Here is a 15,868-nt window from a genome sequence, read left to right on the forward strand (position 1 = left end):
CAGGAGCCAAACCAACACTGCAATGAAATTACTGTGAAAATGCCCTAGTCGTCACACTCCTGTGCCTATTCGGAAACACTAAGGGAGAATTTTAGTGTGGCCAATGCACCTAACTAACCAGCACGTCTTTCGGACTGTGGGTGGAAACCAGAGCACCCGGTGGAAACCCCCACACAGACACGGGAAGGACGTGCAAGACTCCGCACAGACTGTGACCCCCAAGCCGGGAATCGAACCTGGGGGTCCCTGGTGCTGTGAGACTTGGCAGCAGTGCTAACCGTTGTGCCACCCCTTACACAAGCCAGGAGTGGACTTGGGTTTGCCCGCTCCACTCCTGAGCATTGGCTGGCTAAGAATGGAGGCACGTGACTTAACAAGTCCCAGGTTCGCTCACAACAATGGGTGGCAACGACGCGCGGCCGCCCACGTGACACCCGACCCCTCCCCCCCCGCGACACCCGACCCCCCACGTGACACCCAATCCCCGCGCGCGCGGCCCCCCACGTGACACCCAATCCCCCGCGCGCGCGCGCGGCCCCCCACGTGACACCCGACTCCCCCCGCCCCCCCCCCCCACTACACGGGCGGCCGCCGCTGACGTGAGACGTCTCCTCGCTGCCCGCTCGTTGCGCGTGCGCAGTGCCACGTCCGTGCTGGAGTTGGAAGAGCCGAGCCGAGGGCCCGGCAGCCAGCAATGGCCGGCCAGCAGTTCCAGTACGACGATAGCGGCAATACCTCCTTCTACTTCCTCACCTCGTTCGTGGGGCTTCTCGTCATCCCGGCTACTTTTTACCTCTGGCCCAAAGATCAGAACGACGGTGAGTCTTTAGCAGAGAAAGGGGGAGGTTTTTTCTTATGAAATAAAAATGCAATCTGTTTTCCCTATAACAGCAATGAGACACTCTCCTCCCCTCCCCCCCTCTCCCAGTCACACACACTGGGAACATGGGCTCACGCTGCCCGCTCAACACGCTCAGAGTTGCCTCAAGCAAAGCGCATGTTGCGGGGCCTGCTAAATCTGGGGGGGGGGTTACACAACCTTCCCGCACCCCGGGGTGCTGCCTCCCGCACCCCAGGGTGCTGCTGATGCTCCACTCGAACCACTGCCTAAAAGTTTCTGTTCTGATCATCTGTGGCCGTGCCGGTTTCTGAGGTTTTTTGTTCTCTTTAAAAAAAATCAATGTTGTGATGCGTTTATCTGAACGGAAACTTACCAAAATATCGATTTCTTAACTCTTTTTGCCCTCTGCGCAATGATGTTGCAACTTTTATTTTTGAGGGTGAGAGTGGGTGAAGAGATTTGACGTGTTACTGAACAAAATCTTTTCCAGCGGTATTATTATTGGTGCCGACTGCATTGATTGTGCTTGCGTTTTGCCCCACCATATGTTTGTGCCCAGGAGATTCCAGCGGGGCGACATCCGACTTTTCTCTTATCCCGACTTAAATAGATATCAAAATACTTAAGTATTTCAGTGTTGGGAATCTTAATACTACTAGAAGTACTCAGCAGGTTGGTGAAGAAAAAAAGACAAACTACTCGTTTCTAGTTTGTTGAAAGTTGTACCTAAAATGTTAAGATTACGTTTATCTATATAGATGCTGATGGGCTTTCAATGTTACAAATTTCCTGTAACTGACTAATGGGCTATGATGACATGTGAAACAATTTCTAGGACTTCAATGTGAGAAGAAAGTGTACATGAGAATCAAAGTACAGACAGATTTTGCATTTATTAATAATACTATGGGGATATTTTAATGTGTAATAGCAGATTTGATGCATAGCTCCAGGATTTATGCTAACAAAATCATTATAAATTCAACATAGTTAGTAAATGAAGAAATGAGTGACTATTTTGGGTTATGATTTGAATACTGATGTTGGCCTAATATGACAATGAGTGAATGATTGCACAAGTTGGCTAAATGCCACGATTGGCATCCTTAATATGGTAAAATTCAGATCCAAAATTTCATTTGACTATTCCACCACTGTTTAAAGGAGACAGTACCAAGTCAAAGTCTAGTGTTAAATATATTCTAAATGCACTATTGAAGTTGCTGTCTGCAACTATTAAAGGCGACTTCTGATCTTTTTCCAACTTTAAATCCAGTGACTAAAATGTTCCGAAAAGTCCACTAGTTTATTTAGATCCTCTGCCCCATTCCATTACAAATTCTATATCCTATTGCAATGTCTGCATGGGCACGCAAAACAATTTCATAACTGGTTGAACTGTTGCCTCAAGTCAAAGCCAAGCTCATCTGCAGTTCTGCATGGTTTAGAAATGGTGAATGATGCAGACCTGAAATATTTGTCATGAACGGCATCAAGTAACTTGAGCCTTTTTCATGACCTGTCTCTTTCGACCACATTTAAGTTGTGCAGGTAGATAATCATAAGTCACGGAATCTCAGAAATGCTACTGTGCAGAAAGAAGCTATCTTTGATTTGATTTATTATTGTCACATGTATTAACATAAAGTGAAAAGTATTGCTTCTTGCGCGCTATACAGACAAAACATACCATTCATAGAGAAGGAAACGAGAGAGTGCAGGATGTAGTGTTTCAGTCATAGCTAGGGTGGAGAGAAAGATCAACTTAATATGAGGTGGGTCCATTCAAAAGCCTGATGGCAGCAGGGAAGAAGCTGTTGGTACGTGACCTCAGACTTTTGTATCTTTTTCCCGAAGGAAGAAGGTGGAGGACAGAATGTCCGGGGTGCGTGGGGTCCTTAATTATGCTGGCTGCTTTGCCGAGGCAGCAGGAAGTGTAGACAGTCAATGGATGGGAGGCTGTTTTGCGTGATGGATTGGGCTATATTCAAGACCTTTTGTAGTTCCTTGCGGTCTTGGGCAGAGCAGGAGCCATACCAAGCTGTGATACAACCAGAAAGAATGCTTTCTATGGGTGCATCTGTAAAAGTTTGTGAGAGTTGTGGCTGACATGCCAAATTTCCTTAGTCTTAGTCTTCTGGCCCACTACATCTGCACTGGCTACCCAAATAAGCAATTCCCCAAGTTCTACTGCCTTCTTTCCATAATCCTGCAGATTCTTCCTTTTTAGATAACCATTTAGTTCCCTTTTGAATGCTATGATTGAACCTGCATGCACCTTAAGTACACTGCGTGGAAATTTTTTTTTCTCATCTCTTTTGTCAGTTGCTTTCTGAAGCTTCTCATCCCGGTACCATTTTCATGAATGTTTTCTGCACTTTCTTCAATGCCTTCGCTGTCTTTCTAAAGTGCAGTGTTCAGAACTGGATGCAATCCCCAGATCAGACTGAACTAGTGTCTTATGCAAGTTTAACACAACATCTTTGCTCTTGTACTCTATGGCCTTATTAATAAAGCCTAGAATCCAATGCTTTATTCACCGCTCTGTCAACCTGTCTGGCCACCTTTAATGACTTATACACGTACACCCTTTTTCAAGTTATACCTGTTATTTTGTATAGTTTCTCCATGTTCCTCCCACCAAGAAGAATCACTTAACATTTCTCCACGTTGAACATCATTTGCCACCTGTTTTCCCATTCCATCAACTTGTCTATAACCTTTTGAAGTTCTGCACTATCCTCAGTTCACAATCCTTCCAAGTTTTGTATCATCTGAAAACTTTGATATTGTGTGCTATGCACCAAGGTTTAGTCCGTGAGGCATCACCCTCTGCATCAACTGTGGGACAGGCAAGGAGGCAGGTCCCAAACTTACCTCAACCAGTATGGGAATTGAACCCTGTTAGTATTGTTCTGAACCACATGCTAACCGTCTGGCCAGCTGAGCTAACCTTTAGGTTGTTTGTCTTTATTTTGTTTTAAGAACACAGAATCATCAAGAATTAAAGCCACTATTATGTCCCATACTGTATGCCTGAAGGGAAAAAGTACTTAAGTTTTGAAATAATGCTTCAATTTTGTAGCTTGAATTAAACCGCAACAATTTTATTGAACTTGTTTGCATCCAAGAGAGCTAGAACTGTTCTTTGTAAATTTGAATTCTTGGCAGATGAGTTTGAGTAATATCATAGTTCTACGTTGCATCAAAACTAAAATGGTTAAGCAACTATCTTTGGGCCATTTTGGAAGGCAGTTCCAGTATGTAAATATACACTTGAGCTTATCTTGCATGTGACTGGAATGGTTACTCTTCATGACATACTGAATAAAAAAAATTTTGTGAATCACTGTGCTTGAATTCAGTAGAAACATTCCTACAGATTTCCTTGTATCAAGGTTAGCTTGTTTACCTCCTTGTGTCAATTGCCATATTCAGATGAACACTGGAATTGAAGCAGGGTATTCTTGTCAAGCTCAAGGAAAATGGAGGCTAAAATCCAGCAATATCACCTGTACACTGGGACATAACCCACTAGTTTTTAGGTTTTGGAAAACTTCAAGAGCATTGGGAAATAATCAAGCTCTTGTGCTTAAGCAATTTACATTATAAGTTTCTATCTGGTCTGCAATTGCTAAATTTTATTTAAAAATCTTTCCGAGACTGCTTAATGATCTATTTATATTTTTTCAGATATTAACAATAGCTAATCTGGTGGATTACATGCCCAAATTGAAGAATTTCATAGTATGTGAAAGATCTTGGGGAATTATATTGCTGGTAGAATCCAGTGTACCACTGATTCTGTGATCACATGACTTCCCTGTTAGCAGCAACCCGTCTTTGTATAGCATTCTCTTCATATCATCCTGTTTGGTGTCCATCTCCATGCCTGTTTTTTTATATTATTTTTAACTTGTGACTCCTGATATTTACCTGGATCCGTTCTTTTCATTTTCTTAAACTTTAAAACAGCAATTCAGTCACATTTTCCAACAGTAATAAACACAACTTCTTTTCTTAACTTAAATTCCATCACCAGATTCTTCGAACTACACAATATTGCTGTAAAGCTTCTCAAAGTGTGGGGCACAACCCTACAAAGACAAGATCTTGGATTCATGAGCTCTGAGGCAGTAATGGCTGCCATTGACTTCCAACTGAATGCTGAACGTTGCAGGCCCCTTTAAATCCTCAGGGTTTTTATTCTGTTGGGCACTGTGTAATGGGCAAATCTTTGAGGCCTGATTGCTGCTGCAAAAGAAACCTGTGAAAAGGTAGGTTTCCTTTTTTAAAAAAATCCCTAAAGCTTAAACTTCTATCATGCTGAACTCCATCCCAAGGACTCTCCCAGTTTAAGGCATTAAAATGGGGTCAGACCAGGAGAAAGTTTGGGAAGCATTGTTTCCTGCTTTTTACAGCGATAGTACAACCACTTGGTTTAGACTTTCCTTCTGCCCATGTAACCCCATACTACCTTTGACATTTTTACTGTGGCTAGGCACATTGATTCATATGCTATAAACTATCCCAGCCTGTTGCTACTCATTTTTGAATCAATGTCATGGGGTTTGCATACTTATTTCAGAGCTCATACTCCAAAATCGAGACTACACTTCAGTATGGTATTGAAGAAGTGCTGCACTATGCAGGTGTCATCCTTCAGATGAGATATTTTGCTTTCTCAAGTCAAAAAAATCAGATGGCACTAATCAAAGAGGAAAGATGTCCTGGTTAGCATTTATCTTTCAACCAACAACAGCGATGGATGATCTGATCATTTATTTTCATGATGTGGAGATGCTGGCGTTGGACTGGGGTAAACACAGTAAGAAGTTTAACAACACCAGGTTAAAGTCCAACAGGTTTATTTGGTAGCAAAAGCCACACAAGCTTTCGGAGCTCTAAGCCCCTTCTTCAGGTGAGTGGGAATTCTGTTCACAAACAGAGCTTATAAAGACACAGACTCAATTTACATGAATAATGGTTGGAATGCGAATACTTACAACTAATCAAGTCTTTAAGAAACAAAACAATGGGAGTGGAGAGAGCATGAAGACAGGCTAAAAAGATGTGTATTGTCTCCAGACAAGACAGCCAGTGGACCTGCAGAGTTTCACTGGCTGTCTTGTCTGGAGACAATACACATCTTTTTAGCCTGTCTTGATGTTCTCTCCACTCCCATTGTTTTGTTTCTTAAAGACTTGATTAGTTGTAAGTATTCGCATTCCAACCATTATTCATGTAAATTGAGTCTGTGTCTTTATAAGCTCTGTTTGTGAACAGAATTCCCACTCACCTGAAGAAGGGGCTTAGAGCTCCGAAAGCTTGTGTGGTTTTTGCTACCAAATAAACCTGTTGGACTTTAACCTGGTGTTGTTAAACTTCTTACTGCATTTATTTTCAGGCAGTTTGTGGGAACTTGATGTCTGTAAATTGGCTGCCTTGATTTCTTTTCATTACAGCAGTGACTACATTTCAAAATACTTCATTGGTTGTAAAGCACTGAGTAATTTTGAGGCAGTGAAAAGTGCTATATCAATGCAGGTCTGTCTTTTGGAAACCTTCTCTATCTTTATGATACTTTGCTTGCTGTACAATTTCTTCCTTCTCTTGATTTCTTGAACATTGAGTTGTGCCTTCCACCCGTTGACTTTGTTACATAAAAAGACATAAGGATTCATCATTATTTTCCTCTTCATTCAATATTATTTGCAAACTTGAACATTTTGCATATTCTGTCCTTGTCCTGATTTTGTTAATGTTGGTATCTATTAATGCATGACAACAATTGTTAAGGCAAATAGGATATTAGGATAAGTAGATTGCTGTAGACCCCAGGCTCAAATACTGAGACCACATTGCATTGTTGTGATTATAGTTGGTTTTGCCCATCATATTTAAGAAAAAGCTGTGAAGCTATAAATCAGTGGCTACTCAGTGGAAGTAGACTTGAGTCAGTATTTTGCCCTTCTGTCTTTAAGGACTAACTTCCTTTTGGGATACAGTTTTGTAGTCACCAGCAGCTCTCGGGATCGCTGCCTGATATATCCTGGAGTGTTAGTATCTATAAGCTGTTTGATTGTGAGGAAGAAACTTTGTTGTAATCCAGCAACCTTTCCGCACCTGATCATTCACATAGATGTATTTTCCAGCAGGGTGTCAGGATAATAATCAAGTTCTTTTTATTCTTGATGTGGAGATGCCGGCGTTGGATTGGGGTGGGCACAGTAAGAAGGTTAAAGTCCAACAGGTTTATTTGGAATCGCAAGCTTTCGGAGTGCTGCTCCTTCATCAGGTGAGTGTTTATTCTTGGGTTGTGGGATTTGATGGCAAGATGAGCATTTGTTACCCATCCCTAATTGCCTTTGAAAGTGTCTTTAGAAGGCAGGTAAGAGTTAACCATATTGGTGTGGCTCTGAAGTCCCATGCAGGCCATACTGGCTAAGAATGGGAGATTTCCCTCCTAAAAGGACACCAGTGAACTAGATGAGTTTTTACAACAATCGGTGATGGTTTCATGGTCACCATTTACTGGACTAGTTTTCAATCCCAGATTTTATTCATTGAATTTAAATTCAATCAGATGCTGTGGTGGATTTTGAACCTGTGTTCCCAGAGCATCAGCCTGGACCTCTGGTTTACTAGTCCAGGGATATTACAAATATGACACCACCTCCCACTAAAGTGGGATCTTTCCTGCTGTCAGCACAGGGCACTTTCTCTGCCAATGTTGAAGAGGAGGAAAGAGCAATAGAGGTTAAAATGCCTGTTGGGTGTCCTCGAAGTTTTCCTAGCAGCTGGTTTCACAATGCATTTGATTTATACTCAGGGCTGGTCTCAATTCCTTTGCTACAGTTGCATGGCCCAAGGAGATCAAGAAAAGCATGCAATATATTTAATTAAATCTGTGGATCACGATATGGAATTGTGTATGGATCACAAATACCAACATTTTGTGAGCATTTTCCTGTGATGTTGGACAGACATTAACTATTTGTAAGCTGTGTAATATTATGCTTCTTAGAAGTGTTTATTGACCAATCTTTGTAAATGAAGCCTATGATTGGACTTAGTTTAGGAATGTGGTATTTAAGCTATGAAGGAATGTCACAAACTTGGCTTTAGTAATCAACGGCATGATTTTTAAATATTCTAAGGCAGGGTTTCCCAAACTTTTTTGGTAATGGAACCCTTTGGACTTCCCAAGTGTACTGATGAACCCCTGAGAGAAATTATATTGAGTTAAACCACAAAAAATGGATTGCTTTTGCGCAATAGGTACAAGCATACAAATACTTATTTATAAAATGCCTATTTCTTACATATTTATTATGATTAAAAATGTTTCTTAACCTTTGCCATTTTTAATGGGAGGAGTGAGGCTGCTTCTTTTGTTCACAAGTTTATTTAATATTAGGACTGATGCTGGAGAGCTGGATTCTCATCCAACACGTTCTGACCTCAAATGCCTTTCTGTCTCTCTAACACATGCATACTCACCTCCCTCCCCCTCTCACACACATGCGGGGCCAAATTGCCTCCTTTGCTCCCCCCATCTGCTTTCTCCTTGCTTTCACTCGAAGAAGTCTCATAACACCAGGAGTGGAGAGAGGGATCATCGATCGACAGTTCCGATGCACCACAGCAAAAAACTGTACCAACCTCCTCAGAAGATAAATGTGGGACTTAGCTGACAGAGTACCCTTTGTACAGTACTTCCCCTGAGCGGAGAAGCTATGACATCTTCTTTGGAGCCTTCAACATGTCATCAATGAAGACTGGCATCTCGCCAGGGCCATCCCCACACCCCCACTACTTGCCTTCAAATAACTGTGCAACCTCAAGCAGACCATTGTTCACAGCAAGCTACCCAGCCTTCAGGAGAACAGTGACCACAACCCCACCACAGCAACCTCTGCAAGACGTGCCGGATCATCGGCACGGATGCCACCATCACATATAAGAACATCATCCATCAGGTACATGGTACATACTCATGCGACTACCTCATACACTGGAGGAATGGTACGTTGGCGAGACCACGCAGACGCTACGACAATGGACAAACTGACACTGTTCGACAGTCACCAGGCAGGACTGTTCCCTTCCTGTCGGGGAACACTTCAGCAATCAAGGGCATTCTGCCTCTGATCTTTGTGTAAGCGTTCTCCAAGGCAGCCTTCAAGACACACGACAACGCAGAATCGCCGAGCAGAAACTGATAGCCAAGCTCCGCACACATGACGGCCTCAACCAGGATCTTGTGTTCATCTCACACTACGTGTAACTGCCACCATTTTGCCTGGGCTTGCAAAATCCTACTAACTGTCCTGGCTTGAGACAATTCACACCTCTTTAACCTGTATTGATCCTTCTCAGTCGCATTGTCTGTACCTGTAAAGACTCGCATTCCAGCCATTATATTGCAATTGAGTCTTTGTCTATATAACCCATTTGTGAACCTAACTTTCCACTCGCCTGATGAAGGAGCAGTACTCCGAAAGCTCGTGATACCAAATAAACCTGTTGGACTTTAACTTGTTGTGAGACTTCTTACTGTGTCGACCCCAGTCCAATGACGGCATCTCCACATCATGCTTTCACTCTGGCCTGTACTATTGAGGTCTTAATTTCCCATTGTCTATAGCTTGTCCAATCAGAGGCTGGCTTCTCATTGCATTGGCTGCTGATAGGCTCAGCAGTGAGTCTGTCGGCGGCCAATGCAGGGTGAAACTAGCCTTTGATTGGACAAGCTGCTTTACAGCATTTTTCAAGTGTTATACATCAGTCTGGCTTACCATGGAACCCAGTTTGGGAAGCCCTGCTCTAAAACAACTTGGAAACAGCAGTATTAACAGTTTGTGTCTGAAATAGCGTTTGAGCTTTTGAGAGATGTACAATTTTCTTTATCGAATATGGAAACTCCATTTTTGATTTTTGTTTTTTTCCCTCTTCCTGCCATTGGGTTCTTACTTTGCCCAGTCCTTTCCTAAATGCTTTCCTACTACACTGTGATTCCATGTGTGCAAGGTGACTTCCAGTGCTACACTCTGCCATCGTTCAAAGATGCAGCTTGATAGTGAGGTTGACAAGTCACTTGACCACTGGGTTGTTTCTGTGCTTAGCCAGTATTCGCCCAAGCGCTGCTTCAGCTAATGAATATTAAAAGTAACTAAAATGTTGTATGCGCCCCTGCACTCGAGCCCAACGGCTTGCCAGTTGTTAATTGCATAAACAAGCTGATATATTGGAACTGCCACGAAACATGTTAATTTCTGAAGACTAGTTTAGTAATTGAAGTGCCCTTCCTTCTATTTCTAGTAAGTCTAATGAGGATTCTTGCTATCATGTTACCTTGTTTCGGAGGTGGGATGTGATAACAGCAAAATCCAACATTCATGTTCAAAACCACCAGTTGATGTCCAGAGAGGTGTGATTTACAGGGAAATGAGTAAATAGATGCTTAATTTATTGTGGTGCAAAATGGTTTGTTAAAACTTCAAATGCCTTGAGGTTTTCTTTATGGTAATGATGAACACATCACCACAATTGGGCGGCATGGACAAGTTGGGCCGAAGGGCCTGTTTCCATGCTGTAAACCTCTATGACTCTAATTGCCTGTGGTGTAAATGGCGATCATGCTATGCTTGGGTTTTTGGCTGGTTTCAGTGTATGTAGAGTGAATGTAATGAGATCTAAACAGTCCTATCAGATTTATTTGAGGCAATTTATTTGGGTAGATCACAATTGGTTCCATTACATCTGGTTTCCAGCTGTTCTCAGTCAGGCAGCATCTGTGGAATGATTATATTTCATTTTGACCTTTTATCAGAACTGATTGTTCCCAGTTTTAAATAAACTTCTGGAATAGTTAATAACTGTTCAACTTTAATTGGTACTAAAGAGGACAGTAAGAACAAACTTGTTGGGTGTTGAACAAGATTAGAAGGAAGGTGAAATAGACAGCTGATGCGGTGTTCACTTTGAAAATAAACACAAATATTTATCTGATCAGAAATTTCAGGCTAAAATTCTGGAACCTAAGTTATTGAGTACTGTGTGCACCAGTATGTGTGTTGGAAACATATTCACAAAAATGCAAGGGGGGGGGGGGGTTTGATATTTACATTGCAGTATGCACCAGCTCTTTTCAGATTTTAAAAAGTTGTCCACGGGTAAGATATTAGAATCTTGGATTCTGTCTGGACTTTGAAGTTTGGGTCATGTAACCACAGGGTGAAGTACTGGTGGTTACGGGTTTGTTTTGGGGGTGCTAGCAGCAGTACAGTTTAAAGTGTGGAAGACGAGGCTTGTGTGGTGAAGTCTAAACACTGGCATGGACCACTTGGGCTGAAAAACTTGTCTATTTTGCAAATATTTGGCAATTATGTAATGCTTTAAGGAGTTTTATCACAGCACTATATTTACCTGGCCTTTGAAATAAATAGGACCTGTGGCAGTATTTGCTACAAGTGCTGTTGGGATTGTTGTCTGAAAAATGCGAAGGTGGTTGTAGATGTTGCTTGAATTTCGGTTTAATGCCAATATTATCTTCACTACCTTTACTTAGCTTTAGATATTCTCATTTTTTGTATTCTTTTTCCTTTTATCTTGGCCCACTGATGTTGTAGATTTTGGTTTTTCATCAGAAGCAGAGGGCCATCAACTCTCATGTCTGTAGAGTTTTTAAAAAGTGAACCGTGATGCATTGCTCTAGATTGGTTGCTTTTGGCATGTGCCACGATGTGATGCACCACCCGCAAAGATGTTTGATATAAAGATTGTTGCACGGCCTCAGTTTCATCATGAAGTTCATCCACTCACCTGACAGGAACTAAAATGCAGGTAATGCAATCACTCTGGCAAAAAATTTGTCGAAGAAAACTTTGTAAAAAAGTTTTTTTTAAAATCAAAGGATCTTTATTGCATACAAAAGCTTGTCATTAGTTTACTGTGGTGACAGGCATTTGGCCTAACCAGTCCATTTTGGTGTCTGTCCTCCATAGGAACACATGTCCATATTCCTTTTGCACTATAGTTTTTTGTCCTTTCCTTTAACTGTCCATCTAACCTATGTGAGGTTACGGGAATAGGATCTGGGTGGGATTGAGATCGATGTAGATTCAATGGGCCTCATAGAAAGATGCACTACAGTGCAGCAGGAGGCCATGATTCTATTAGACTTCAGTTTCAAATACTAACTCTGGCAATAGAGTTTCTCAGTTTTAAAAATATTTTCCTCCTCGCTGTTCTAAATTGTACATTCAATCTTGTATTTATATCCCCTTGTTCTAGATTCCCCATAACTTGCAATATCTGATATTTTATGTCCCATCATTTTGTCATCTTGATCTGCTTGCGCCAGTGGAAATAGTTACAATTCTTCAATTCTTGAATTTATATTTCCTTCCACCAAGCAGCGATTTATGAAGCTGTACTGTATCCTCTCTCTCGCCTCAACAGAAAACAGTAGCATAGTGGTGATATCACAGGACTCCTTGTCTGGAGGCCTGAGCTAATGCTCTGGAGACATGAATTCTCATCACAACAGTTGCATTGATTAATTAAATTAACCTGGAATATAAAGCTAGTCTCAGTAAGGATGACAGTGCCAGATTAACATAAAAACTAATCTTGTTCATGAATGTCCTTAAGGGAGGGAAATCTGACTCAAAGCAAATTACTGTGGATGCTGATCTGAAACAAAAACAGAAAATGCTGGAAAATCTCAGCAGGTTTGACAGCATCTGTGGAGAGAATAGACCTAATGTTTTGAATCTGGATGGCTCTGATGAGCATACCTTACAGGCAGTCTCCAATTTCTGGGTATGTCCTGTCCCACCGGCAGGACAGAATCACCAAAGGTGATGACAAAGTGGTGTATAGTTGAGAGGGAGTGACCCTAGAAGTCCTCAGCATTGACTCTGCACCCCATGAAGCCTCATCTTATCAGGTCAAACATGGACAAGGAAACCTAATGCTGATTACCACTTCCTGCCCTTTCTCAGCTGATGATTCAGTATTCCTCCATTTGAACACCGCTTGGGAGAAACATTGAGGGTGGCAAGAGCACAGAATGTGCTCTGGGTGAGGGCTTCAGTGTCCACCAACAAGAGTGATTGAGTAGCATCACTACTTACCAAGCTAGTTGAGTCCTGAAGGAGATATCTGTGTCAGGTGGTGTGAGCCAACACACAGGGAAAAGCGATTAAGAAAGGAAAGATAGATTATGAAACTAAACTAGCTCAAAATATAAAAAATGATAGTAAAAGTTTTTACAAGTATATAAAAAGGAATAGAGTGGCTAGAGTGAATGTTGGACCCTTGGAAGATGAGAGGGGGGATTTAATAGTGGAAAACGAGGAAATGGCTGAGACTTTAAATAAGTTCTTTGTGTCGGTCTTCACGGTGGAAGACACAAATAGTTTGCCGAATATTGGGCGGCACGGTAGCACAGTGGTTAGCACTGCTGCTTCACAGCTCCAGGGACCTGGGTTCGATTCCCGGCTTGGGTCACTGTCTGTGTGGAGTTTGCACATTCTCCTCGTGTCTGCGTGGGTTTCCTCCGGGTGCTCCGGTTTCCTCCCACAGTCCAAAGATGTGCGGATTAGGTTGATTGGCCATGCTAAAATTGCCCCATAGATGTGTAGGTTAGAGGGATTAGCGGGTAAATATGTAGGGATGTAGGGCCTGGGTGGGATTGTGGTCGGTGCAGACTCGATGAGCCGAATGGCCTCCTTCTGCATTGTAGGGTTTCTATTCTATTCTATTCTATTCTATTAGAGATCGAGAGTTGGTGGGAGGGGAGGTCCTTAATACAATTACTGTTACTAAGGAGGTGGTGCTTGGTAGACTAATAGGACTGAAGGTAGACAAGTCCCCGGGCCCGGATGGAATGCATCCCAGGGTACTGAAAGAAATGGCTGAGGTAATAGCAGATGCGTTAGTAGTAATTTATCAAAATTCGCTGGACTCTGGGGTAGTGCCGGCTGACTGGAAAACAGCTACTGTTACGCCGCTGTTTTAAAAAAGGAAGTAGACAAAAGGCAGGTAACTACAGGCCGGTTAGCTTAACGTCCGTAGTTGGGAAGATGCTAGAGTCCATTATTAAAGAGGAAATAACAGAGCACCTGAATAAGAATGGTTCGATCAAGCAGACACAGCATGGATTCATGAAGGGAAAGTCGTGTTTGACGAATCTACTGGACTTTTATGAAGATGTCACTAGTGCGGTTGACAGAGGGGAACCGGTGGTGTTTTTAGATTTCCAGAAGGCGTTCGATAAGGTGCCTCACAAAAGGTTGCTACAGAAGATTGGGGTACACGGAGTTAGGGGTAAGGTGTTGGCGTGGATTGGGGATTGGCTATCTAACAGGAAGCAGAGAGTTGGGATAAATGGGTGCTTTTCTGGTTGGCAGTTGGTGACCAGTGGCGTGCCACAGGGATCGGTGCTGGGGCCTCAATTGTTTACCATTTACATAGATGATCTGGAGGAGGGGACTGAATGTAGGGTATTCAAGTTTGCTGATGACACGAAGGTGAGTGGGAAAGCGAATTGCGTGGAGGACCCGGAAAGTCTGCAGAGAGATTTGGATAGGCTGAGCGAGTGGGCGAGGATCTGGCAGATGGAATATAACATTAGCAAATGTGAGGTTATCCACTTTGGAAGAAATAATAGTAAATTGGAATATTATTTAAATGGAGAAAAATTACATCGTGCGACTGTGCAGAGGACCTGGGGGTCCTTGTGCACGAATCGCAAAAACTCAGTCTGCAGGTGCAGCAGGTGATCAAGAAGGTGAATGGAATGTTGGCCTTTATCGCAAGGGGGATAGAATATAAAAGCAGGGAGGTCTTGCTGCAACTGTACAAGGCACTGGTGAGGCCGCAACTGGAGTACTGTGTGCAGTTTTGGTCCCCTTATTTGCGAAAGGATGTGTTGGCCTTGGAGGGAGTGCAGAGAAGGTTCACCAGGTTGATACCGGAGATGAGGGGTGTGGCTTATGAGGAGAGATTAAACAGATTGGGTCTGTACTCGTTGGAGTTTAGAAGGATGAGGGGTGATCTTATAGAGACCTATAAGATGATGAAGGGGCTGGATAGGGTAGAGGTGGAGAGATTCTTTCCACTTAGAAGGGAAACCAGAACTAGAGGGCACAGCCTCAAAATAAGGGGGGGCCGGTTCAGAACAGAGTTGAGGGGGAACTTCTTCTCTCAGAGGGTAGTGAATCTCTGGAATTCTCTGCCCATTGAAGTGGTGGAGGCTTCCTCGTTGAATATGTTTAAATCACGGGTAGATAGTTTTCTGATCGATAAGGGAATTAGGGGTTATGGGGAGCAGGCGGGTAAGTGGAACTGATTCGCTTCAGATCAGCCATAATCTTGTTGAATGGCGGGGCAGGCTCGAAGGGCCAGATGGCCTACTCCTCCTATTTCTTATGTTCTTATGTTCTTTTCACCCTCACCAATCTACCTGTTGCAGATGCATTTGAGCATGATAGTATTGGTAGGGGTTGCTTGCAACACAGTGCTTGGGGAGATAAAGTCTAATTGTCACACTGAGGGCACCATCTATTGTGTGGCATTACGATGTGCTAAATGGGCTAGATTCAGAACAGATATAGAAGCTCAGAACTAAGCAAACGTGGCACTGTGGGCCATCAACAGCAGAATTGTTTTCAAACACAATCTGTGACCTCATGGCCTGGCTTTTCCCTCAATTCACCATTGACACCAAACCAGGGGATTAACCCTAGTTCAGTGGAGTGTAGGAGACTGTGCCAGGAGCAGCACTAAAATGAGATCAACCTGTTGAAGATGCAATACAGAATACTTGCATGCCAAACGGAGGAAGCTTAAATGCTGAGCAATCCCATAACCAATGGATCTGATCAAAGCTCTGCAATTCCCCCACAATCCCCCACTATCAGCATCCTGGTATTAACGTTGATCAGAAACTGAACTGGGACAACCATATAAATACTGGCTACAAGAGTCGTCTTGTTCTGCAGCATGTATCTCACC

At 42.8% G+C, this 15,868-nt stretch overlaps 1 protein-coding gene across 1 annotated transcript in view; it reads left to right on the forward strand.

Annotated features, from left to right (window-relative positions):
* Positions 1-575: 575 nt before the first annotated feature.
* sec63 (SEC63 homolog, protein translocation regulator) overlaps positions 576-15,868 on the forward strand; it is an 86,832-nt gene continuing 71,539 nt past the window's right edge. Inside the window, exon 1 of the mRNA XM_078212392.1 lies at positions 576-818. Within this exon, the coding sequence (XP_078068518.1) occupies positions 695-818 (124 nt within the window). The 5' untranslated portion in view covers positions 576-694. The remainder of the gene's footprint in view (positions 819-15,868) is intronic.

Source organism: Mustelus asterias, chromosome 5, assembly GCF_964213995.1.
Source record: "Mustelus asterias chromosome 5, sMusAst1.hap1.1, whole genome shotgun sequence".
NCBI classification, from domain to species: Eukaryota; Metazoa; Chordata; class Chondrichthyes; order Carcharhiniformes; family Triakidae; genus Mustelus; species Mustelus asterias.